Source organism: Pseudonaja textilis, chromosome 6 (assembly GCF_049901715.1).
Source record: "Pseudonaja textilis isolate UNSWEBS1 chromosome 6, rPseTex1.2, whole genome shotgun sequence".
NCBI lineage: Eukaryota > Metazoa > Chordata > Lepidosauria > Squamata > Elapidae > Pseudonaja > Pseudonaja textilis.
Window position 1 is genome coordinate 44,403,953 of NC_141995.1, and position 23,454 is coordinate 44,427,406.

Below are 23,454 nucleotides of genomic sequence, written 5' to 3' on the forward strand. Positions count from 1 at the left end.
ATTCTGGCAGCCATAAAATATGACATCTGCATTCTGAGAAGGAATGTTTTTATTGCAAGATGATATGAATATCTGACAAACAGGGACAAAATTAACAAGGAATTGCACTGAAATAGTTCATGCAAGAAGTTCCCCCTCAGCCATTAATAATGTAATAAATACTGCTACACATGCTTACTTCTTTTCCCTACTGAATTTTCAAAAGTTTCATTTAATTTTAGTTGGTTGTTTCTTCATGAAGTCCATACAAAAATATGGAATTAGGAATAGCTATCATATTCTGATTATCCAGGACAAGAAGTACAAGCATGTGAAAATATGACAGTCAAAATCCTAACTCTTTTTATTAATCCAGAAATTTATATTTTTTTCAAGATCACAATAAAATTGAAATAAAAAAGCAAGGACATATTAAAACCAGCAGCCCAAACTGATGTTATAAACTATAGCAAATGAGTGCTGAAAATCTTAAAAGGCTGATAGTCTTCTAAGAGAAAATATAGTCTGTCTTTCTGAAAATAGATACTTGGAATTGCATTTGGAAACATACTAGGGAAGCTATTTGAATAAGGGAGCTTACATTCCTTATTTAACCTTTATGTGCAACACAGCTTATTCTTAACAGGAACACTTAAAACTACAGATTTAAGAAACAGTTTCTCTTTATCTGAAATTGCTGTATGTCCTCAGTGTTGCCAGCATTGTCATGTTCCAACATGTGAAATTACAGGCACTTCCACACATCAACCATCTTCACTTTCTTACTTCAAACCTTCAGACATATTCAGTATTCCCCAGAAACTGACAAATGCTGCCTTCACTGATTAATGGGAATTTGCAAAATTGATACTCCAGCCAGCATTCAGCTTTGCTCTCTGCCTTTGTCTCTTTGTATTTGAAATCATAAGGAAGTAAATGAAGCTGCCATTAAGTAGTATACTGAAATGATGGCTATCTTTTTGGCTCTAAGGAAAAAGCATAGAGATATGGCAGTTAGGCATCAAAGCACCTTGGCTCCACCAGTAAAGGAAGAAAGGTGAAGCTATGAGGTAATTTTTGTCACTAGGAAAACGCCCAACTGGCTGCTCCACTATTAATGTTGCGGAATTCTTATAAAGTAATGGGATTTCATGTGCTCAGTTGTTGAAGAAAGGCCAAACCCCCAAAACAAGTGGATACAGAACTACAGAAACATTAAATGTATAGAGACTGTAAAGATATAAAGTATATCTTGTTTCTTGCCAATCTGGCCCATCTTTCTCTTTCTTCCATTTCAAAGAACTAACATTTAATTGTAAAACAGGCAACCGGCGATGACCAAATCTCATAGTATTGTAGTGATATTTTACATAATGATTTTTTTTTTTGCTTATTAAAAAAAAACTTTTAAAAAAGAGTAGCGTCCAGTTTCAATTCTGAAAAACAAGTAACAATTTCAGAAGATGGCTTTATTCACTCCTTTTCTTTTCAGATGCAGGGACAGATCCTGCAGAGGAAAGAACCCCTATCAACTGAGCCCATCGCTAGACCAACTTTTATAAGGGTTGAATACAAATTTAAGACATATTTTAAAAATAGATATGGAAGAGAGAGAGAGAGAGATTAAGCAAACTAAAAACAAAGTTCATTTATAAAAGGTACTTATGTCAGTAATCCTGGAAATAAGATAATGAGGTCAGAGCAATTTAGCAATTCCTCCTTATTTCTAGCTTGAATGTCTCCTTGATCAGTTTCAATGGCCAACAACTTAACTCTGGCTTCAACTCTGTTAAGAGAGGGAAAAACTCAAATTTCCAGATAAGATATTGAGCAACAGTTATCTTTTTCATCTTGATGAGTTTCCATTTTCTGGAAACCAGGAACCAGGAAAAAGGTACTTTACTTAGCACTTTTCAAAAATCTGGCTCCCCCCAAAAACCATCATTGCCTCCCAAAACCTACAAAAACCTGAACTGAGTCTGAGTTCAGCACTGAATATGGTTACACTGGTTGGCTATACATGTTCTTTCCTTAAGTTTTAACACATTTCTCATTTTCAAAATAGTAATTCTATTACTTAAGCAACAGATTATGAATACATGATTGAGCTATAACATGTTTCTCAGACAAGAAACCAATATTTTGTATCAAAATCTGAAGACAATAATGGTACCTAGCATTTGCCCAACAGAATTGCTCCAAATCCAGTACAAAGAAACAGTGGCATTTATAAGACCTATATAAACTTAAAATACTCTGATCAATATCACAATATATAAATCTAAACAAGAAAAAATATGATCCACAATACTCTGATTCAGAATGAGGTCTCAATGCAAAATGTGGGAGTTATCAATCAACAGGAGTATTACATTTAAATTTCTATTCAAATTGGGTTTTTTGTCTTTGTTTTAAGGTTCAGGAATGCCTATACTATTCTACAGGTCATCACATTAGATAAAAAGTATAGCTGATCAGAATAAGAAAATGGTATTAAAATAATTCATTACATAGAACAACAGGACTAGTATATAATGAGAAGGAAGAAATGTAGAAATTTTTTTAAAAATGAAATATGTATGTAATTTTGCTTAGCATGCATGTAATTTTTCCCATATATATCTTTATCCACATATAAACTCATCTTCCTAAAGTATTATCCTTTAAATGGATTGTATTTCAAATCCAGTAATTATCCTAATCAATTCCTATAATCATTCCCACACCTGCAGGACATTGGATAAGGAAGTCTGAATTATATTATCAGTTGAGACTGCGCAGAAAAAAAATCAGCTGTATGATTAATGTTAGCCACCCAGAATGTCATGAACATTATAATACAAATGCTTGTATTATAATTTGGTTGGTTTTATTGTAGACCACCCTCATTGTCTGAAGTTAGGTAGTGCCTAAATTAAAGAAGTTAAAATAAAAGCCCTTGTCCTAAATATTTATTTAGAATGTAGATTTATTTAGAATCTTTAGAAGCCATGCCTCTCAACAATAAAGAGACTTTGGCCTATTTACAAACAGTAAGCAGATAAATATAAAACAATTAAAAAAATTTTAAAAGTATATAAAAATTAAAATCAAAGATATGGATGTCATAAGGTTGAGATCTTCTTACCCCATCAACCAATGGTGAGTGCCCCTCTTGGGTTCCCAAGCTAACTGGCAAAACTAGCCTTTAATATCCTTCTGGAAGGCACATTGCTAACAGATATTAAATTTATATTATGCAATATAAGGTATTGAATAATGTGAACAAGAGTGCTTCTATCCCTCCATCCCAAGCATTTCATGTTTGGATGACAGATAACTAACCAAAAGCCACCTACTAAGCTTTGTTGCCAAGTAATGATTTGAAGATGAGTTTTCATTCCCATTACATCAATGTATCCCCATATGGAAGAAAATATCTCCAGAAGCATTATAATTTTTCATACTTCATGACCTTATGTACACTGTTAGTTAGCTAACATGACTTATCTAGTTTTGTGTCTTCTAGATGTCTTGAAATTTTATCTGCTAAATTTCTGGCCCTGTGACACAAAGGTAAAATACCTTTTCATAATATTAGAATATATAATGACAAAGAATTACTCACAGCTTTGGCTTAGCAAGCACAGGTGGTGGTGTTTTTGTGGGTGAAAGCAAATCGCCAGCGTGGGATTTGTCAGTTTTGGTGTTGCCATTAATGATCCCATTGACTCCATGGCTAGGATGAATTCCATTGGTTTTCTTCTCCACAGAGTTAAGTTGTAATTCAAAAGCTGCTACATTTGAGTTGGAATGACTGATCTTGGAGTACTCTGAATGCTTTGGAGGAAGCTCTACAGAATTAATCTCAGGAAATGAAGGTGGATGTGGGAAATGTTGAAAGTTATCCTCATTCTGTGCTCTCGTTGACAGATCATGGCTGGCGCTTTTGCAACTGGCTAAAATAGAAAGGAAAAAAATAGCACATAATAGCATCATAACAGATTATTTAAATTATCCTATTTTATTTCATTGAAAATGAGATCATTACTTTAGTCAGTTACATTGAACTGTTATGCCAAGAAAGACAGTCATTTTCAAATTCTCATGAATGTTTGAACTTAAGGATCATAAATAAATATTTATTTACTGTTATTATTCATGTTACAAGTGGAAATTGAGTTGAGAATAGTAATTAATTTATGCTCAGTATTGGCTAAGTGAATGAACTATGTGTATCAATCTTATTTGAATTAATCACAGATATATAATACCACTGTGTATGAAAAACACTGACTTATTCCAAGACTTTTGTATGCATTTCTGGTTTAAATTTAATACTCACAAGAAAATTACCGGGGGGTGGGGTTGGCTTTTGTTTTTAAGTATGAGTTACTCGTTTTTTCCATTTTGCCTCTGCTGCCACCTAGCCTCAAAATCTTAATGTTAAAATTTGATTAAACTTATAATTAATTTCTCCCTCTATGTAGTAGAAAACAAAACAAATATGGGGGGGATATGGATAATTATTCAGGAATTTACACGGTGCCAAGGTATAAAATATCCACATTACACATTCCTTCCTGGCAGTTACAGAAACCAGAATTTATAGGAATATATTCTTAACTGACATCATAATGAAATATACAGCTGACTACATGTTTTATCATTAATACATAAAATGTTTTATTCTTATTAATTTCTTCATAATTTAAAAAATATTGACTGAAGTAGATATAAAAGAAAAATCAGAACCATTTTGTGCTAGCTAGAAACCATGGGGGTTTTACTTCAATACACCTGAATGAGGAAAGGAAATAGTTTCATTTTTCAATATAATTGTACACTCATAATGGCAAGATAATTTAATGCATATCTTAGCTTTTTACTATATCAGTACATTTCTTACATAGTTTTATTTTTGTAGTTTGTAATCCAATTGAAACAGAGGTCAAATTTCTTCTTTTATAATTAGCAGCTGTATTTTTTGTAGTTGGATCCACAGAGTTTATTTTACTGCATTTCCTAATGCCACCTTTAGACAAGATTTGTGAAATAGAAATAAAATAAGTAAGTAAGATTTAGTTCAAGGTTCCCAATTTTGGCAACTTTTAAGGTGTGGACTTAAAACTCCCAGAATTCAGCTCCCAAATTTCCCCAACCACGCATTTAAAGTTGTCAAGATTGGGAACCCCTATTTTATAGGATTATATAGAATACTTTTAGATATGTCATTATACATTATACTTTATACATTCTTTTTACCTTGATGTAAAGTAATACATCATCAGTAAAAGATGTGGAAAGATAACATACAATGGTACTCTAAATGTATGTGGTGCAGCTGGGTCCAAACATCACTCTGTTTCATTTATATTGTAGACAACACAACCCACCCAAAAACTGAATACCTGACAGCACAGTCAGTTTGGCAGTGCTTGTGACTGATCCATAATCATTGCTTGCCATGCATGCAAAGATTCCTGCATCTTCAGGAAAAGTCTCTGCAATCACCAAAGTACATATCTCTTCTAAAAGGCAATCAAAAGAAAAACAACAATTTTGCATTAGGTTTCACATAATTAGCTTTGGAATTCACAATATTTAGCCTCAATCTTAGATCTAGGACAAAAATAAAATGTACAACAATGATTTGCTTTATTGGGAGGCTGCCTTTCTTGATGAGCATCTTAGCCCTCTGCTCTTTTAAACTACTATAAGTAGTTAAAGCAAACACCTTGTTCTTTCCATCCTAAACCATTTACTAGATATTAAAAGCAGTCTAAATCAAGCTTATCATCTAATCAATCCAGAGTTCTCAAGATACAAGTGACTAAGCTCAGATTCTCCTACTTTGGATATATTATGTGAAGACCTAGCTTCTTGGAGATGGTTCTAATAGTGGGAATAGTAGAAGAAAAGAGAAGAAGAGGTATATCAGAAAGATCAGATTACAGATAGATCATCATGGAAAAAAATCTATGTTGTCATCTAAGAGGTGACAACAACTTTATACCACATAATGCCATCTAACCCAAGAAGACTGACTATAAATACAAAAAGCTATTGATGCATATGGCAAAGCAACTAATAGCTGTAGTGTACCATAAAGTTACAACAGTTCACTCAGCAACTGTTTAAAGTTATGACATAACCCCCCCCAAATACTTACAACCCAAAGTTACAAATGTTACAGCACCATGGTCGTCATTCACGCTTACAAATGACAGCAGAGGCACTACAGCATTCACCCTGCCTATCCCTCACCTCCACCGGGACTCCAAAGCTATTGGGCCTGTGGAAACTCACTTACCTTGTTACAAACTAGTGAGCCATCAGTTTCCTTGCCTGCTTCAGTGCATATGCAGAAAATAGACGCTTAAAGTAGTGAGAGATCATGCAAGATCAGTAGTGTGAAATCTCTGCTGTCATTCGTAATTAACTTTACAAATAGATAAAGTAACCTGGTCTTTCTGATATATCTCTTCTTCTCGAAATCTTGTGCTACTGATCTTGCATGATCTCACACTACAGTACTTTAGGTCTCTGTTCTCTATGAACCAAGGCCTGCACAACATCCACTGCAAAAGGCTTTGCAGAGGGAAGGCCTCATGTGCACTTACGCCCAGTGCATTTGATTAGCAAATGTATGGGTGAAAGGAGGGAGTAATCGCAGTCAAGTTACGTGATTCACTCCTACAAATCCTTGGGTTATGAATGTACTTGGCAGGCTCCATTACATTTGTAACTCAATGACTACCTGTATTTTATTGCAGATGAGCCTTACGTTAAAATTGGCTTGGAATTGGATGCTGATAAAAAAATACAACATATGGAACAATATTTAATTCCCTCTAAATTCAGTTGGCCTTTCCTGTGACTGCTTCAGGACTAATTCTTCTCCTTACCCAAGATACTCAAGCATTCAGAAGCACTAATGGTTTATAGTATGACAATTTTACAATATATACCTACACATGTGTGTACATATCTTCTATTATAGCCATTCTTAAGCAGCTTATGCCAAATAAGATTAAGATAATGTATTTACTATGTAATCATCCATAAAATTTAAAAATTCTAGTTAAAATAATTCAGTTCAGATGGGTATCAAGGCTCTTGAGATAGCACATAAAAGCCTTTTTCCCAATAGCCAGAAGTACAACTGAAAACTCCTGGTTATTTGGGCAACCAGGGTATTTGCTTACATTCCAACCTTTTTATTCATTTAAGAAAGGGCTAAAATCTGCACCCAAATACAATCTAACTCAATCTTTTCTATACTGTACCTTTATTTAGAAGCAATGCCAGCCTGAACTAACCATCACTTGGCTTTCCAGCATCATCTGCTATTCTGAATATTCTTTTCTAATAATAATAGATTACATAATTCAGGACTTCTATACTAGTTGTCCACCGACACAGACCAAAATAAAAGCTTGTATCCCCGCATTTATTATAAGTCCTTCCCATCTTATTACTGTAATAAATTCTGTTTAATGGCAAAAAGTGTCTAAGTTCATACATGATTTGCTTTAAACATAGTTTTTAGTCAAACCTTAATGATCCAATGCATAGATAATGTTAAGTATTGGCTGCAGCTAACAAATAGTAAGTTTATTACATCATCCCCATTGTGTTTCATATTAATTGAGAATACCAGCCTTTGAGCCAAGTTTTTAAAACTCAGCTTTAATTAGCTAATATGTGTTCATATTGCACATTATGCAAAGTTAATTTCATTTTTTCTCCCTGAAAAACAAATCTAATTTTCTGCTAAAACCTGCCTGCATGATGTGTTTGTAAACAACTTTGTAGCATCATTTAAAAGATGATGTAGAATTGCTCCAAAGGGAGGGAAAATAATTTTAAAATATGAATACTGCATACTCAAAATAATTTAATGAGAAATATATCATAATGCCCTCTAATTATCTTGTACCCAAAATCAGTGTGGTTGATGTTTCACTTGGAGTTCTTAAAAAGAAAGGCATGATTTACTTCTAAATTGCAATCTAAGATCTATAAACACATTCCCCCTAAAGTCAGTGACATATTTTTATTTGAAACTGTTTTCACTTTTGGATATAGTGATACATAGCCATGTATTGAAGATATTCTATGTTGGAGATGCCTTGAATGTAAAAGAAAAAATTGGTATGTCCTTTAGACACTGAATGTAAAAGAAAAAATCAGTATGTCCTTTAGACACTTCAACAGTTTCTGTTGACTTACAGAATAGTCTGAAAAATATGGTAAGGCTTGATATTACTTGGTATTACATGCATTAATTTTAGCTGATCTAAATAACAATGAAATACAAAAAATAAGCAGACTGTATTTGTCTCCCCCAGTTACAGAGATCTTACGATATAAGCAGTATTAAACAAGTTATTTCTGTAAAATTCAATGTGATTATTTTGTGGAATACAATTTCATGTATCTTGATAAAACAATTATATTGATTAGCAACTGCACAATTCTCAGTAAATAGTGTGATATTAATATGGCAATAAAAATTACAGAGAGAGCTGGTTAAACACCTTCTGCAATTAATATATAGATTTCATTTGCTAAGAAGCCTTTTCTAGATCCATGAAAACAGAAGATAGTCGGAGACTAAGAGAGTTTGATAAAAACTTGGAGTGGGTTTTACTATGTGAATGTTCAAAATATAAATCCAATGAAATAAAGTATTCTGAAAACTTTTATTATTTAACAAGTCCCTGATGATCCATTGACCAAAAAAGAAAAAGATATTGATTTTTTTAATGTATCAAAATACAATTGTGTTAAAGAAATTCAATATTCTTTGTGGCTCCTTCCAGACAGCTGAGTAATGGCCAAAGCATCAGCAGCTGGCAAATGATTCTGTAGATCTCTTTTTCTCCTTTGTTAAAGGAACTTTACTTTGAAGGAGTCAATCCACATAAAGTCAAAATGTCAAAATAACATAGTACTGAACAGGTCATTTGACAAACTGTGTTGTTGGCCTTAAATAATTTGTCTGGCTATTAATTTTTCAAACAGTCTGAAAAGATTTGTTGTTGCAGGCTGATTTCTGTCTAGACAAAGAAAGGAGTGTAAAACACATTAAGCTGATAGAACTTAAATGATTTTAAAAAATCTGTTTCATAGATTTTCAATTTCCTGAATCTCCAAATTTTCTTCCCTTCCCCTTTCTTCTGCTTTTAATTCCCTAGTGCCTAACCACTAGCATATAGTCAACTGAGATTTTGGGGAGGTAAGTTACAAATGTCATGTATCAGAGATGTATAAATAGCAATTATCCTGTTTCCTATTTATTACTGTAGGTTTTTAAAACATACCATCAGTACAAAAAATAAACCCTTGGGGCAGAATGGGGCAACTCACCACTGCCAACTCAACACCACCATCTTGCTGTGGGACAATTCACCATGGAACAACTCACCATAGGACAGGTCAGAAATGCAATTTAATTTTTTAAAAGAATTTATAAATTATTTTAATTTTTGACATTCACATTTCATTTTATCCCTCCTTTTGCATCCTTTCTTTAATGATTTTATTCCACCATTTCTTTGATACTAGTGTAACTCTTGACCTGTAGTGAGTTGTCCCATGGTGAGTTGGCTGTGACAAGTTTATTGCAGCAAGTTGGCCATGGGAAATTGGTTGTGGCAAGTTGGCAGTGGCATGCTGGCTACAGCGAGTTGTTCTAGACCCACCTTGGGGACTGGAATAAACATTCAACTAAACCCCATGAACTGTAATATTGCTGTAATATGTATTTTAGTTTTCTCTAATTCTTATAAAGTTATTATTGGAAAGAGTGAGCTCCGGAGCTGCACCAGTTTAACCCTCATCCCTCCAAAGAAACTAATATTTATAAGATCATAAGAAGAAAAGACTGCCTCCAAAAGAGTTGCTTATTACTAGCTCTTCACAAAATATTTTAACTACGATACAAGAAATCAATACTTTTAAAAATGTGATGCTTACCAGGTTCTGCTGTAGAACGTGGTTCTATTTATGACATCATCCAAACCACAGGTTAAGGAAGAGAAGCAGGAAGAATAAAGTGCATTAGAAATGTTATTATGCAAAAGATAATAAGCCTTCAAATTTTAAGAACTTTAAATTCAGAATACAGTTAAAAACAATAATAATTTCACATTTGTATATTTTTACTGCATGTCTACTTTAATGGGAAAATAATCGGCACTTGCTTTTCTTTTCTTTTTTTTAAACAAAGTTTTTATTTTTTACAACAAACATATGAATAAAACATAAAACCCTCTTTCAATTATATACATACAGTGTGTCAGTTGGTTACAATCTTTTGTGCTATCTTTTTTTTACCATTACTCACAAGTTATATAAATCCTCACCTTATCAATCTAGCTTGTGCTTATACAATATCAATTATTAAACATTCATTTGACTATTCTGCCATCATTTTATACAAGATATTCTAATTTTCATTATGATTTAATCTTATACATTCATCCAATGTTTATATATTTTATATTGTATTCTATATCAATCTATTAACTTTTATTGTAAGGCTTACTAATCTCTTTACCATGTCTTTTTATCTAACCATTGATAAAATAAATCCCATATCATATAAAATTGTTTATCCTCTTGTTCTCTAATTTCAAATGTCAATTTACTCATTTCGGCAGGCACTTACTTTTCTGAAGAATTCGGAAGTCTGGAGAATCATGAATTTCAACCCCTTGACGAAACCAGAGAACGTGCAAGGAAGGTGCTCCTCTTACTCTACACTCAAATACAACTACTTCTCCTTCATTTGCTGTTGAATTTTGAAGTTCCTGAAAGTTTGATATACAAATAAGCTAATGAAAATACAGAATGTCTATCAGAAAAATAGAGAGTGTCAATCAGAAAAAGTAACATTAACATTGGCAAATCATAACACCAACATTGGCAATTAACAGCAGCTGTTGAAATATTTTACTTGTTTATTATTTATTATGTTATTATTTTTTCCAATTCTTTATTTGGATAGTGCAGCTTTTATTTTCAACTAAACTAGCGCAGGGGTCTCCAACCCCTGGTCCATGGAGCAGCACCAATCCACGGCATGCCAGAAACCGTATCATGCAAAAAAGCGAAGCTCCGTCTGCAGGATACAGGCAGTACACCAAACTACACCCCTTCCGGTCCATGGAAAAACCTCTCTCCACAGAACCAATCCCTGGTACCCAAAAGGCTGAGGGTTGCTGAACTAGTGTCTTAAGTCTAGGTCAGGGGTGTCAAACTCAAGGCCGTGGGCTGGATCCAGTCCATGGAGTGCTTAATTCTGGGGCAGCCATGGAAACGATGAAGGACTGGCCTGCGGTATCTCTGCCAGCAAAAATGGAGCTTGGATGACCTCCTCCAGCCCTTTGCCAGCAAAAATGGACCTGCGCGTGGCCCCCCGGGCTCCGTTTTTACTTGCAGAGGTCTTCAGGAGGCCATCCGGGCCAAAAGCAAGGCTGGCAGAGGGCTTCAGGAGTCTGTCTAGGCCACCACCCCCTTCATTTTCGCTGGCAAAAAGGGCTAGCAAAACAAACTAAAAGCAAAGCAAAACAAAAGGAGAAATATTTCCCCTTTTGCATTTGAATATCTAAGAAAGGACAGGAAAGGAGAAAGGGAAAGAGGAAAGACAAAGAAAAAGAAAGATTGGAAGAGAGCAAGGAAGGAAAATGAAGGAAAAAGGGGAGGAAAGAAGAAAGGAGAATGAAGAGGGAAGGAAAAAGAAGGAAAAAAAGGAAGGAAGGAAGGAAGGAAAGAAAGTCCTGCCTTAGCACTTGGCCACCAGCAGACAGCAAGGCCCCCCTCTGGAGGACAAGAGTTTGACGTTCTTCCTAGTTTCGCCTTCCTCCGCTGGAGACAATGGATCCATCCGGGTCACCACAGGTGCCCCCTACCAAGTGATGTTGAGCTGGCCACACACACTCCACACACTCCCATGAGGTCAAACACAACCCTGATGTGGCCCTCAATGAAATCGAGTTTGACACTCCTGGTCTAGGTCAACATATCTCTCTTCTCTTTCGTCTTGTCTTGATCAGATTTCCCAGCAAGTTGAAGTTCATATATCTTGTTATATATATCATATAAGTTACTAAGGAACCTCGCTCTTGGGTTCTGAAAAAAGAAATACTTTTCTAAACAAAGAGTCCCAGTATTGGGATAAACCTTGTGATGATCAAGTTATGTTGTGATCAGATGCTTACTGTTCTGTCTTTAGACTGCTAGCTGAATATAAAGACAGACAGACAGTCAACTCTATAAAGGCTTCCATACAAAGTTTCTTTATTGGATCACAAGGCATTCTCAAGGTGTAACTCACGGTTATGTTGAGATTCATCTAATGTCCAACTCTTTGCACAGCTGACTTCATAGTGTAAAAGAATAGTGATCTTTCATCCCATAATGATGGGGCAAAGGGTGAGACACCGGCATGATGCTGGGGTCCGAGCAAGAGTAAAGGAAACTCCCCCAACCAAGCAAGGGTCAATTCAGTGACCAATCAGGATTACAGATGAGACCACATGACATGAACTACATTTCCCATGATGCATTAACTATATTTACCATGAGGCATTCCCTTAAGGGGACAGCTCCCAATTCTAACCTAACTATCTCAATTCCCAATTACCTATATACTGTCTGAACAGCACACTTACAGCTGTGGAAATTTCATTTATTAACCTATCTGCCTGCCTGCCCGCCCATGTCTGCCTGCCTGCCTATGTCTGTCTGTCTGTCTGTCTGTCTGTCTGTCTATGTATCTATCTATCATTCAGCATCTATGAAACACAGATATTTCCTAAGTTAATATCAAGGAAATGAAATTTCAATGTGCAGAAGCTTTATAACAATGTATATTTCTAGACAATGCTTTTTGCTGTGGAATTGATGTAGTTCCTTTATGAAACTTTATAGGAGATCCAAAACAACTGTTATCTACTGTGTGGAACTAGAGGACTTTTGAGGGAGATCAGGTCAGGAAACAGAGTTACACTATATAGTCTACTATAAAATTATAATATGCAATAGCAGAATCTTAAAAGTCTCATAAAAATTCTTTCCCTTCCCATCTGCTCTTATACTGAGAGAATTAAGGGAAAGCAATGTTGAAGTTTTCCCGCACTCTCTCCAGGCTAAAGCTGATGAATGGTAGTTCAATTCCATCTTCAAGGCCATCTCTATACTCTACACCAACCCACATGTCTTTTATAACATGTTTTCCACCTTTGACTTTATCAAGAAAAAAAAATTATGAAAAAAAATTATCTGTACAGCACCTTTTCCACACTAGTAGCAATTATTTTATGTATAAGTACTTATGCATTATCCAAATATTTTCAAAAAACATACAAAAATTGTAATTTGGAAAATAAAAAGTGAATGGAAAAAGTTGCAAAAATTTCAGATGTTCCGGCTTTCTGTTTTATTTTTTATTTATTTCTGACATTTTTGAATCACCCATCTCCCTCAGAGAGGAACTATACAATAAAATGTTAATAAAGCGGCATGTAAGAACTAAAAATTTAGAAGGAGGCAAGGAAGATTAAATACTGTTAAAATTAGTTAAAAAGATGAAGAGAGGGCTCTTAGGGTGGTGAGAAGTAATTATGGAGTGACTTGAATCCTAAAATCTTCACATTTATACCCCAATCTCTTAAGGTCCAGAAACCATTCTGCAGCCTAACTTAGGGATTTTTTTTCAGGATTTGTGGAATATTTAAGGGTGCGGTTTAGGGCATTTTGTCTTCCACTTTTGTTCCAGCTCTTAATTTTGTGGAAAACAAAAAACAAAAAAAAATGTACCATGTATCAAAACTGCACCTAAAAGTGTACCAAATTTTATCGTATTCAGTTTCCAAAGCTTGAGATGTTAGAAAGTTGCACGCAGTCCAAGACTAGCCCATTCCATCTTATAATGTGCAAGTAGTGGAAGCTAAGATTTCAGAAAAAAGTATTTCTGAAAAAAAAAATCCATTTTTTTTCCAATAGTATAAATCACCCATCTAAACCAGTTGCTTTCCAGAAATGCCATCTCTCAATCCCCATAATTCCTAAGAATGCTTAGTGCCCCATTGGGAAAATTGGCAGACAAAAAAAAACCCCAATTCTATTTGTTTACCGCTCTTCTAGGCTTTAAATTATCCATAGTCACATGGTTTGGGGACAGAATATTGGTTGAGAAAACAGACCTTTGTAAAAATAGGTGCAGCATGGGTTGGCTTTGATCCATCTAATTTGCAGAGATGTAAAGTAGGACTTTGAACCTGTAAAATATCATATGCAGATATTTTAAAGCATATCTGCACCATTAATAATATAAAGTGCAATTTAAACAATAATATAAAGTATATTTCAATTCTCATTTTCTCTCATTTTCTATTGGTGAATATAGCATAAACATATTAAAATTAGTATTTCAGACTGAACTCATAAAGATATATTTATGTGACTAAGCAATGACACTGAATTATCAATGGTGATACACCATTTTCAAAAGTGTCCCTAGCTTTTTACACTTTGATAATTTATATGAACCCTAATTAATACGAATGTCACTAAGAATATAATTCCATGAAATCTGTCATTCCTAATTTATATGCTCTAAGACCAGAGGTAGTATTCAGCTGGTTCGTACTGGTTCTGGTGTACCCGTAACGGAAAATTTGGGTAGTTCGGAGAACCGGCAAATACTACCTCTGGCTGGCCCTGCCCCCACCCACCTGCTTGCTGAATCACCCCACCCACCAGGATTGCCTGTCAGGTGGGGAGGCTGCATGACTGGGAGCCGTACTGATCAGCTGGGAGGTAGCAATGGACCAGCTGGGAAGCCAATCAGTCAGTTCAGTCAGACCATCCACGAGATCGTTTTTCCCCGGAGAAGTTGGAAGGTCTAACTGAACTATTTTTAACTCATGGTCACATAGTCTTCTTTTGTTGCCCTGCATGCAGGAGAACAGAGATGGAAAGCAGGTTAGTGAGGGAATTGTGGGTATTCTGGAATGGGGTGGAAGTGAGGGTTTTGCATTATAATGCAAAATCCTCACTTCCATCCCATCCCAGAGCAAAGATAATGCAAAATCCACACTTCCACTCCATTCCAGAGCAACCATCATTCCCTCACTAACCTGCTTTGCAGTTCCGTTCTCCTGTGTACAGGGCAACAAAAGAAGACCATGTGACTTACCAATTTAAAAAAAGGTTCAGTCAGACCTTCCAATTTTGTGAGATCTCCCTTCCCACAAGAAGTTTGGGGGGTCTGACTGAACCTTTTTTTAAATTGGTAAGTCACATGGTCTTCTTTTGTTGCCCTACACACAGGAGAACAGATCTGGAAAGCAGGTTAGTGAGGGAATGATGGTTGCTCTGGAATGGGGTGGAAGTGAGGATTTTGCATTATGATTGCTTACAAGTAAGAACCAGTAAAAGAGGAATGGAAAAATCCCACTCTGTAGATCAGCATTTTTCAGTCTTGGCAAGTTTAAGAGGGGCGAACTACATTGCTGCCTTGGGAATTCTGGGAATTGAAGTTCAATAAACTACTTTTTGGTATATCTTCTTTTTGTTGGCCTTGCCTACCCAGTCACACACCCACTAAGCCATGCCCACCAAGCCACGCCCACAGAACCAGTAGTAAAAATTGAATTCCACCACTGTGTAAGACCATTAACAATAATATTGACTTGCAACTTTTACAACATTAAACACCATAGTTTGGGAAAGTCTGAACAAATATTGAAATATGATCCCTGAAAAAAGAAAAATAAGAAATATGTCACACTCAAGGTCTCAGAACAGCTTCTGGTATTACTTTAAACAGCTACATTATATGCTTCTTTAAGGTTCCGGCTACATTAGTATTGATATTCAGTTAGTATGAACAGGTGCTATGTTGCAGTTTTCTCAACTATGATCTGGAATTGTGAAGGATGAGCCACAGTAGTTTTCTGGCTGCTCAAATGTTATATGAGTCTCTGTATGGTGAGGAGAACTGAATGTAGTGGCTTAATTTTCTTAAAAAAAGGCTTTCAAAAAGAAATATATATTGAATTGTGAAGAAAGCAATGAACATAAAAAAGAACATGGAAAAATATGTAATTGAGGAAGATACTCCATATTAAGAAAATGAAGACAATTTCCAAAAGTGATTATTTTAAATTTATGGTCCTCAATCTTTGGGGAACTCTGTATATTCATCATATAAATGATCAAGCTTTTCAGGAAATGTCAGGAAATGAGAAGCACTGATTCATGGATATACTTACATAAAACCATACCTAATTCTATCTTCCTAATGAATGTATCTATAATAAATTTACCACAAAAGGCTCAATTTTTAGTTTTGTAGAATCAATCAATGAATACAAATACCCAAATGCAAGTACAGATAGTCCTCAACTTACAACTACAATTAAGCCCAAAATTTTTCAGTTTTGCCCCCTTCTATGTCCTTTTTTTGCCACAGCAGTTGTTAAATTATTAATATGGTTGTTAAGTAAATCTCTCTTCCCTGGGAGCGCCATCACTTGAGACTTTCAAGAAGTGATTGGACTGCCATCTGTCAGAAATGGTGTAGGGTCTCCCGCTTGGGCGGAGGGGGTTGTTGGACTAGGTGACCTACAAGGTCCCTTCCAACTCTGATTATCTGTTATCTGTTGACTTTGCGGGTCAGGTCATAAAAAGTTATCGCATGACCCTAGGACACGCAAGCATCATAAATATGAATCCGTTGCCAAACATCTGAATTTTGGACATGTGACGATGAGGACGCTACAATAGTTGTTAACTGTGAAAAATGGTCATGTCACTTTTTCAGTGTTGTACTTTGAACAGTCATTGAATGAAGTGCTGTAAGTTGAGAACTACCTGTAGTCTGCCATGTTCCCTTAAAAATTATTTCTACATTAATGGTCTCATACCTGAACCTTGTACAGGAAGGTGAGTAACAACACTTCATAAAATAAGTGCATCGAGAATAGAAGAATCCAAGGCAGAAAAGAAGGAAAGCTCCTATAGTTGCAGGATATATCTATATGTTATTATTAATTTAATAATAATTTAATTAATTCCCCAGTTCTGTAGAAGATCTGCATGAAGCAATTGCCTGGATAGGTGGACATCCAATTATGAGGCCACTGCACACCCCCATAGAGGTTATATTGATAATCACATGGACTCTGTCTATATGTTTACTTCTCTTCTGTCATATTCTCATCATATGCTAAATAACAATACATAAATAATAAATGTAATAAATATTCTAGGTTTTAAAGTAGCACATAAATATATACCTGCTGATTAGGCACAGAGATAGGCTGGATTACTGCTGTAGTAATTCCAGACTTTGGGGATGACAATCCAATTGTCAAGGAAACAGAAGTGCTTTTCTTTTGAGCTCTGAATAAATGGACAAATCAAAACGCAGAGAGAAAGTCATTTAGTGTGCTCAAACAATGCTTCCCATTTCATGAAATAGAACACCGTAGACTCTATTCTCATGACTAATTCAATCGCTAAGTTCCACACTCATTTTCCACCCTGTTAAGTGGTAGTGAATAGGAATAAAGGTTAGGATGGGAGAGAATGGTCCAACAGCAGAGCATTGGAAAGAAACGGTTTGGTCTCTGCTACTCATCGGTGCTACCAGCACTGCTTTGAACCCTTATTCTTCAATCAGCTAACATTTTAATGTTAGAAATTGCTCCAAGCTGTAATTATACACATCTTAAAGTAAAGCAAGTGCATTTTTTTTTCCTTTCAAAGCTGATTTCTCAATTTTTTTACCTTTTTCATTAATTTTTTCTAAAAAAAGAAAAAACAGGCATTCCACATTTGAAGTGATGGTTATATTTTTGTTCTAACAGTCATACAAAGATTGTGGGTGTAGAACTTTTCCTTAGTAAATTTGCTGTCAAAAGTTTAAATTAAATAAGGCATTCTCATCATTGCAGTACCCCATTTCTATGCCATCCAATTCAGACGTAGTATTCGCATTGTTCTAGTAGATAAAAGTAGTAACTTTTGTATGCCAGGCTGCTTAAATCAGCTGATTACTTAGTATAAAACATTCTGATTAGGGACCTGTAACCAATTAGCTACATTTTCCACTGTCTATTTCTTCAATAAGTAGAAAACTGCAGCTTAATATGTTTCCAGTGCAGCAATGAAACTCTAACCTAATATTTCCCCATCAAATTCTTTGTATTTTAGGAAAGATTTCTTACATATAAACCCCAGCTATACATCACAACAAAGATAATCTAACTGATATGCTTGGAATCCATCTTGGGAATATTAAAAAAATAGCCTTCATAGTCATCCTATGGTCAAGGTTCAATCCAATACATCAACAGCACTTGATTATTGATTAACAGTAGTTAATTCTTTCCCTGCGTAAAGTGATTACAGGAGGAAGATATGAAGCAGAACAGCTTAGCAATTATCCTTTCAGATGGCCATAGAAACATTAAACACAACATAGTTGGTTTTGTTCTGTAAACTCACTGGGGCATGGCTCCAGATTTTGTTTTGAAATGTTCACTATCAGAATCTGAGGAACTGCCACCTGCAGAAAAGTAAGAAACAGAATCATTAGTGATAACATCAGGTGTAACACAGCTGCATGTTTATAAACAGAATATTTAAGACAATCTTCATGATTTCAGTATTGCTAAATTTTCCATGGCACTTTGGTGCTCACCAGTCTTGTCCCATCCAATTACTGTAATTTATTAAATTTAAAGTTTTTAATATTAAGACACATGAAAAGAAATCAGCGGTCTACAAAGCTAGAATTTATGTCTGGTTCTCATAAAACTCTTGAATTCCATACAAAATCCATCTACTTTCTTGGAAAGCAAAAATAATAAGTGTCCTTATCTTAGTTCAGAAATGTCAAACTCAAAGCCCGCAGGCCAGACCAAAAATGTGGTTAGATCTCACTTGCAGGACCGCCCTGAAGACAGTGAAGGACCTGCCCAGGGACAGTGCCCACCCCAACCTTGCCAGGCACTCAAGTGCTCTGAACTTGTTCGATCTGTGGGGCAAGATGGTCAGTGGAGAAGCACTCTCCACCTCCTATGCACAGGTGGGATTTAACAGGTTCTCATCGTTTTCCCCCCAACCATTAGTGAATTGCTCATACAGTTCGGAGAACTGGTTAAAAATAAAGTGCAAGAGTAGTTTTTCTCTCTCTCTCTCTCTGTCCCTCCCTTCAGTTAATAGCCAAGAACCACTTAACAGTCGCAGCTGGAATGCAGCCAATGCATGCTGAATCAAGCCAATAAGCAACAGAAACTGACAGGATTAGAGCAGGGAAACCCATCAATCACTCATCTTGGGATGGGATTAACCTCTTCTCTTCAGGAAGAAGGACAAGATAACAAACATTTTCATTATAAAGAGTATTAAGTAACACTTCTGTGATCAGCTGATACTCCCTGAGTTCCCCAAGACCTTTTATAGATGCTGCAGTATTGGCTACTTCTTGTGTCTTCCTGGGGGGGAAAGATACAGGATAGGGCAGTGGTGCAGCTTGATCATACAGGCCATGAATATAATGCATGTGTGGTCCAGCCAGCTTTGTTGCTTCTGCTGTGAAGCACCCAATATAGAACATAGAGAACATAGAATAAGAGCATTGGAAGGGTTAATGGCTTTTGGCAGCACACCCAGGCTTTCAATTGGCATGAGCAGCTGCTCTTAGTTTCCCTCTCAGCTGCTGCATTTGCTTTGGGGTTGACTTTTTTTTTAAGGGGGAATGGCTGTTTTAAGTTTTCTGCATTGTTTTAGTGGTTCCTTTCGGGGTATATTTCCCTCACTCTTTTTGAAAGCCTCTAGTGATGGAGCACCACAGCTTCTGAACACAAGTTATTCCATTGGTTGATTGGTCTCACCCTTAGGAAATTTCTCCTTAGTCCTAGGTTGTTTCTCTCTTTGGTTAGTTTTCATCCATTGTTTCTTGTTGTGCTTTTTGGTGCTTTGGAAAATAGATTGACTCCCTCATTGTTGTAGGAGCCCCTCATATTTCCTGACAGACCAATTAATCAGTGAAACAACTTTCCTCCAAAAGGTGTAAATGCTCCAACACTGGAAGTTTTTAAGAAGAGATTGGATAACCGTTTGTCTGAATTGGTGCAGGGTTTCCTGCCTAAGCAGGGGATTGGACTAGAAGACCTCCAAGATCCTTTCCAACTCTGATATTCTATTCTATTCTAAATATTGGAATAGTGCTATTTTATTCTGCTAATTTATTGTGAGTTGGACTAAGGAGAAATTTCCTAAGGGTGAGACCAATCAAGTTGGCCACGCCCACCCAGTCACATGACTACCCAGCCACTCCCACCCAGTCATTAGGGCAGAGAACCAGTTGTTAAATTATTTGAATCCCACCACTGCTTCTATGTATATGCCCAGGAGAAATGCCCTGTCCAGGCCAGGGGTAAGGCAGTGGGGGTCAGCTTCTCACTGTCTCCAGGGTAGCTCCATGGCCCAAATCTAAGGCTGACCATGTTCTGAGTGGCAACCATGAAGTTGCAGATCAGCATATAGTGGAGCCCTAGCAGCAGTGCCATACCTTACACCAGTGCTTCCGCTGTCTCCATGGCCTATTCACCTGCTCAGCCTCCATGTCCTGTTTACCCCCTCAACCCATTAGCGCTTCCCTTTCACTGGGATGGCCCCCACTCTGCCTCCCACCCCCGTGTGGTAAAGCCACGGCCACCAGCAGTGCTGCCACTTTCTCCCCCTCCCCTTGTCCCTTCCTGAGCACGGAGGGAGGGAGGAAGAAGATGGGAATGAGAAGGAGGGAGGGAGAGATGAAGGGAGGGAGAGAGGAAGGAAGGAGATTGGAATGAGAGGGTGGGAAGGTCTAAGCGAAGTCCTGCCTTAGCACTTGGCCGCCAGCAACCCAGCTGCCCTTCTGCCATCTCCTTGCCCACTTCTGGTGGTCTCCCATCTGATTGTTGAGAATGATTTGCTTGTAAAGCCAGGTCTCCTTGTATGGATAGGGAGTGGGCCTCCCTCTGACCCATGCACTTTGCCCTCCCACACTCACCATGAGCAACCTGGCCAAGAAGAGCGAGCACAGCAGCAGTAACCTCAAGGAGGAGCTAAGCATGGCCAGGTCCCCCAGAAGCCGGGCTGGGCTGTGGGGTCCCAGTGCCCCAAGAGCTTGAGGACCAGGTGGGTCCTTACCCTTTACTACCCAGGGCTCCAGGCAGCCTATGCTGCCATCCGGGGGACCTCCACATGGCCTGAGAGGGATGGCAAGGCTCCTCTGGTGGACAAAGCTTTGGAGCTCACCCTGGTCTCACCTTACCTAGGCTGGAGACCTCTGGATCCCCACTCCCGGCCTTGCCTGGCCCTCCACAGGAGGCAGAGGATGACATTGCTGCATGTGGAAGTGTAGAAGAAAACGTTTTCAGGCAGCAGTTTCCTCCAAGTCCAACTTCTGCCTTGACAGATCTCTGGAGAGGAGGAGATGGTGGTGGTGGTGGGAGCTGCATGAGGGAAGGCTGCCCCAATAAGCCAGCATCCTTACCATACATAATTGGAAATGGGGATTCCTTTTGAGAAGGGGCAGCCTCTCTCGTGCAGGACTGGGGAGCACTGCTCCCCTGCCTCCTCCTCTTGCTCTCCAGAGATCTGTCAAGGCAGAAGTTAGACTCAGAAGAAACTGCTTCTTCAGACTTTCTCCTCAACAGCATCATCCTCTGCCTCCTGCTTTGCTGGGTGGGGGCACCAGATAGGGAAACACCAACAATGTTTAGGATTGGAAGAAGAAAGTCTCCTTTGGTGTGCTGTACTTGGGCGTGCACAACACACACACACACACACACACACACACACCATTCCAAGCTTAGAGCCTTTATCTACACCTGAACTTGCAAACTGCTAATCATGCCTGGGCTTGGGGAACAGTTCTCTCCTCCTTCTGTGGATAAAGCTTCCCAAACTTAGAATTCAGAGTGTGGGCGTGGGTGTGTGCACAGATACTTTGCTGCCAGCAGTTTGAGGAGGCAAGGAGCTTGTGGGGCACTGAATTGTCCCCATATCGAGTTAGCCAGTACGACTTGTTCCATCCTGACCCAGCTGTCCTGAGTGAACCACGCCCAGTGGGTGATGTCGAGTTGGCCATGCCCACCCAGCCACGTCCACCTAGTTGCAGTGACCCTGTTGTGCCCACCCAGCCATGCCGATCTGGCCGCTGTGAATCATCCTAGTCTTACATTGTCCTTTGAAGGCAGTCATAATGCTGATGCAGCCCTCAATGAAATTGAGTTTGACACCTCATCTTATTGCTTTGTATGTATGCCCAGAGATGGGAAGGTGACAAATTTGTAACTGACAGGGATATGGGTGGTGGTGAGCGAAACCATTTTGCCAGAAAATGTTGCTTTGAGTCAGACCATGTTATGAATTGGAAAGCCTTCATGAGAACTATACTGCTTATAATACACTTTGAAAATATCAAAATATCAAAATATCAAATACAACTCGTTGCCACTATAGACATGACCACACCATCACTGTCGCCCCAGCAGTTCTTGGACTTCAAAAATAAACAGGGTACCCTCCTATGGAAAAAAGGTTTTCTGCCTTGTTTTACAACATCTCAGTTTTTGTTTAAAAACAGTTTTTAAAGTCTAATTTGTATAATTAAGAATAGAAGAACTGCTATATATAGCAGAATTATAACAATTAACATTAGGCTTTTTAATCATTGTAGACATTGACAATTTAGACATGCAGATTGAGATTGCAGAGTGCAGACCCATAAACTTGTAAAAGCTAGAGCTGTTGTTATAAATATGGTAGTAGAAACAGAATCCAATGCATGATCTTTTTATTGCCATATCTTCTTACCTTCCACAAATAATTCTGCTGAAGAAGAACTAGAGCCAAGGGAATTGGAGGCCAGGCAACAGTAGCGCCCTGTGTCGTCTTCAAAAGCTTCTGCTATAATGAGTGTTTGGAGTCCTCCGCTTTCAGAACAAATCTGAATATCAGGAGAATTTTGTAGTTCTTTACCTTCACAGAACCACCTTTGATCAACATTCAATTGCACAGTGAAAGACAAAAAAAAAAGAGTCATTACCAATATTGATAATAAAAACACTATAAAACAGCAACAGACCTTTACACGAGAATCTACTGTTCAATCATTAGATACTGGCATTTGAATTGTTACAAAGTTAGGATCATTTTGCAGACTTCTCTGGAAACATGTTTATATGCATTTAGAGCATTACTTGCTAGTTGGCAGGCATAATAATTAGCGTGTTGTTATGAATTGTTCATTAGCTTTGCTTTGATAAGCTAACATGAAGGAAATAGGCATGTAGGGATCCTCCAGATGGTTTCCAGCATAGTTTCCACAAATATTTGCCACTGGTCTTGCTGGCTGGGAATGAATGGACATTTAAAACATCTTTAAGACACGTTTCTTGCTGCTCCAGTAGCCTACATGCA

General features: G+C 37.4%; 1 protein-coding gene across 3 annotated transcripts in view; it reads right to left on the reverse strand.

Annotated features, from left to right (window-relative positions):
* The window catches only part of PALLD (palladin, cytoskeletal associated protein), a 185,481-nt gene that overhangs the window by 109,735 nt on the left and 52,292 nt on the right, over positions 1 to 23,454 (reverse strand). For all 3 annotated transcript variants that reach the window (XM_026699722.2, XM_087936441.1, XM_087936440.1), the window contains 8 exons: positions 22,849 to 23,027; positions 18,487 to 18,547; positions 17,274 to 17,379; positions 14,175 to 14,249; positions 10,637 to 10,778; positions 9,943 to 9,966; positions 5,370 to 5,489; positions 3,587 to 3,917 (listed from right to left, as the gene is read on the reverse strand). In XM_026699722.2, coding sequence (XP_026555507.2) covers positions 3,587 to 3,917; positions 5,370 to 5,489; positions 9,943 to 9,966; positions 10,637 to 10,778; positions 14,175 to 14,249; positions 17,274 to 17,379; positions 18,487 to 18,547; positions 22,849 to 23,027 — 1,038 coding nt within the window. The remainder of the gene's footprint in view (positions 1 to 3,586; positions 3,918 to 5,369; positions 5,490 to 9,942; positions 9,967 to 10,636; positions 10,779 to 14,174; positions 14,250 to 17,273; positions 17,380 to 18,486; positions 18,548 to 22,848; positions 23,028 to 23,454) is intronic.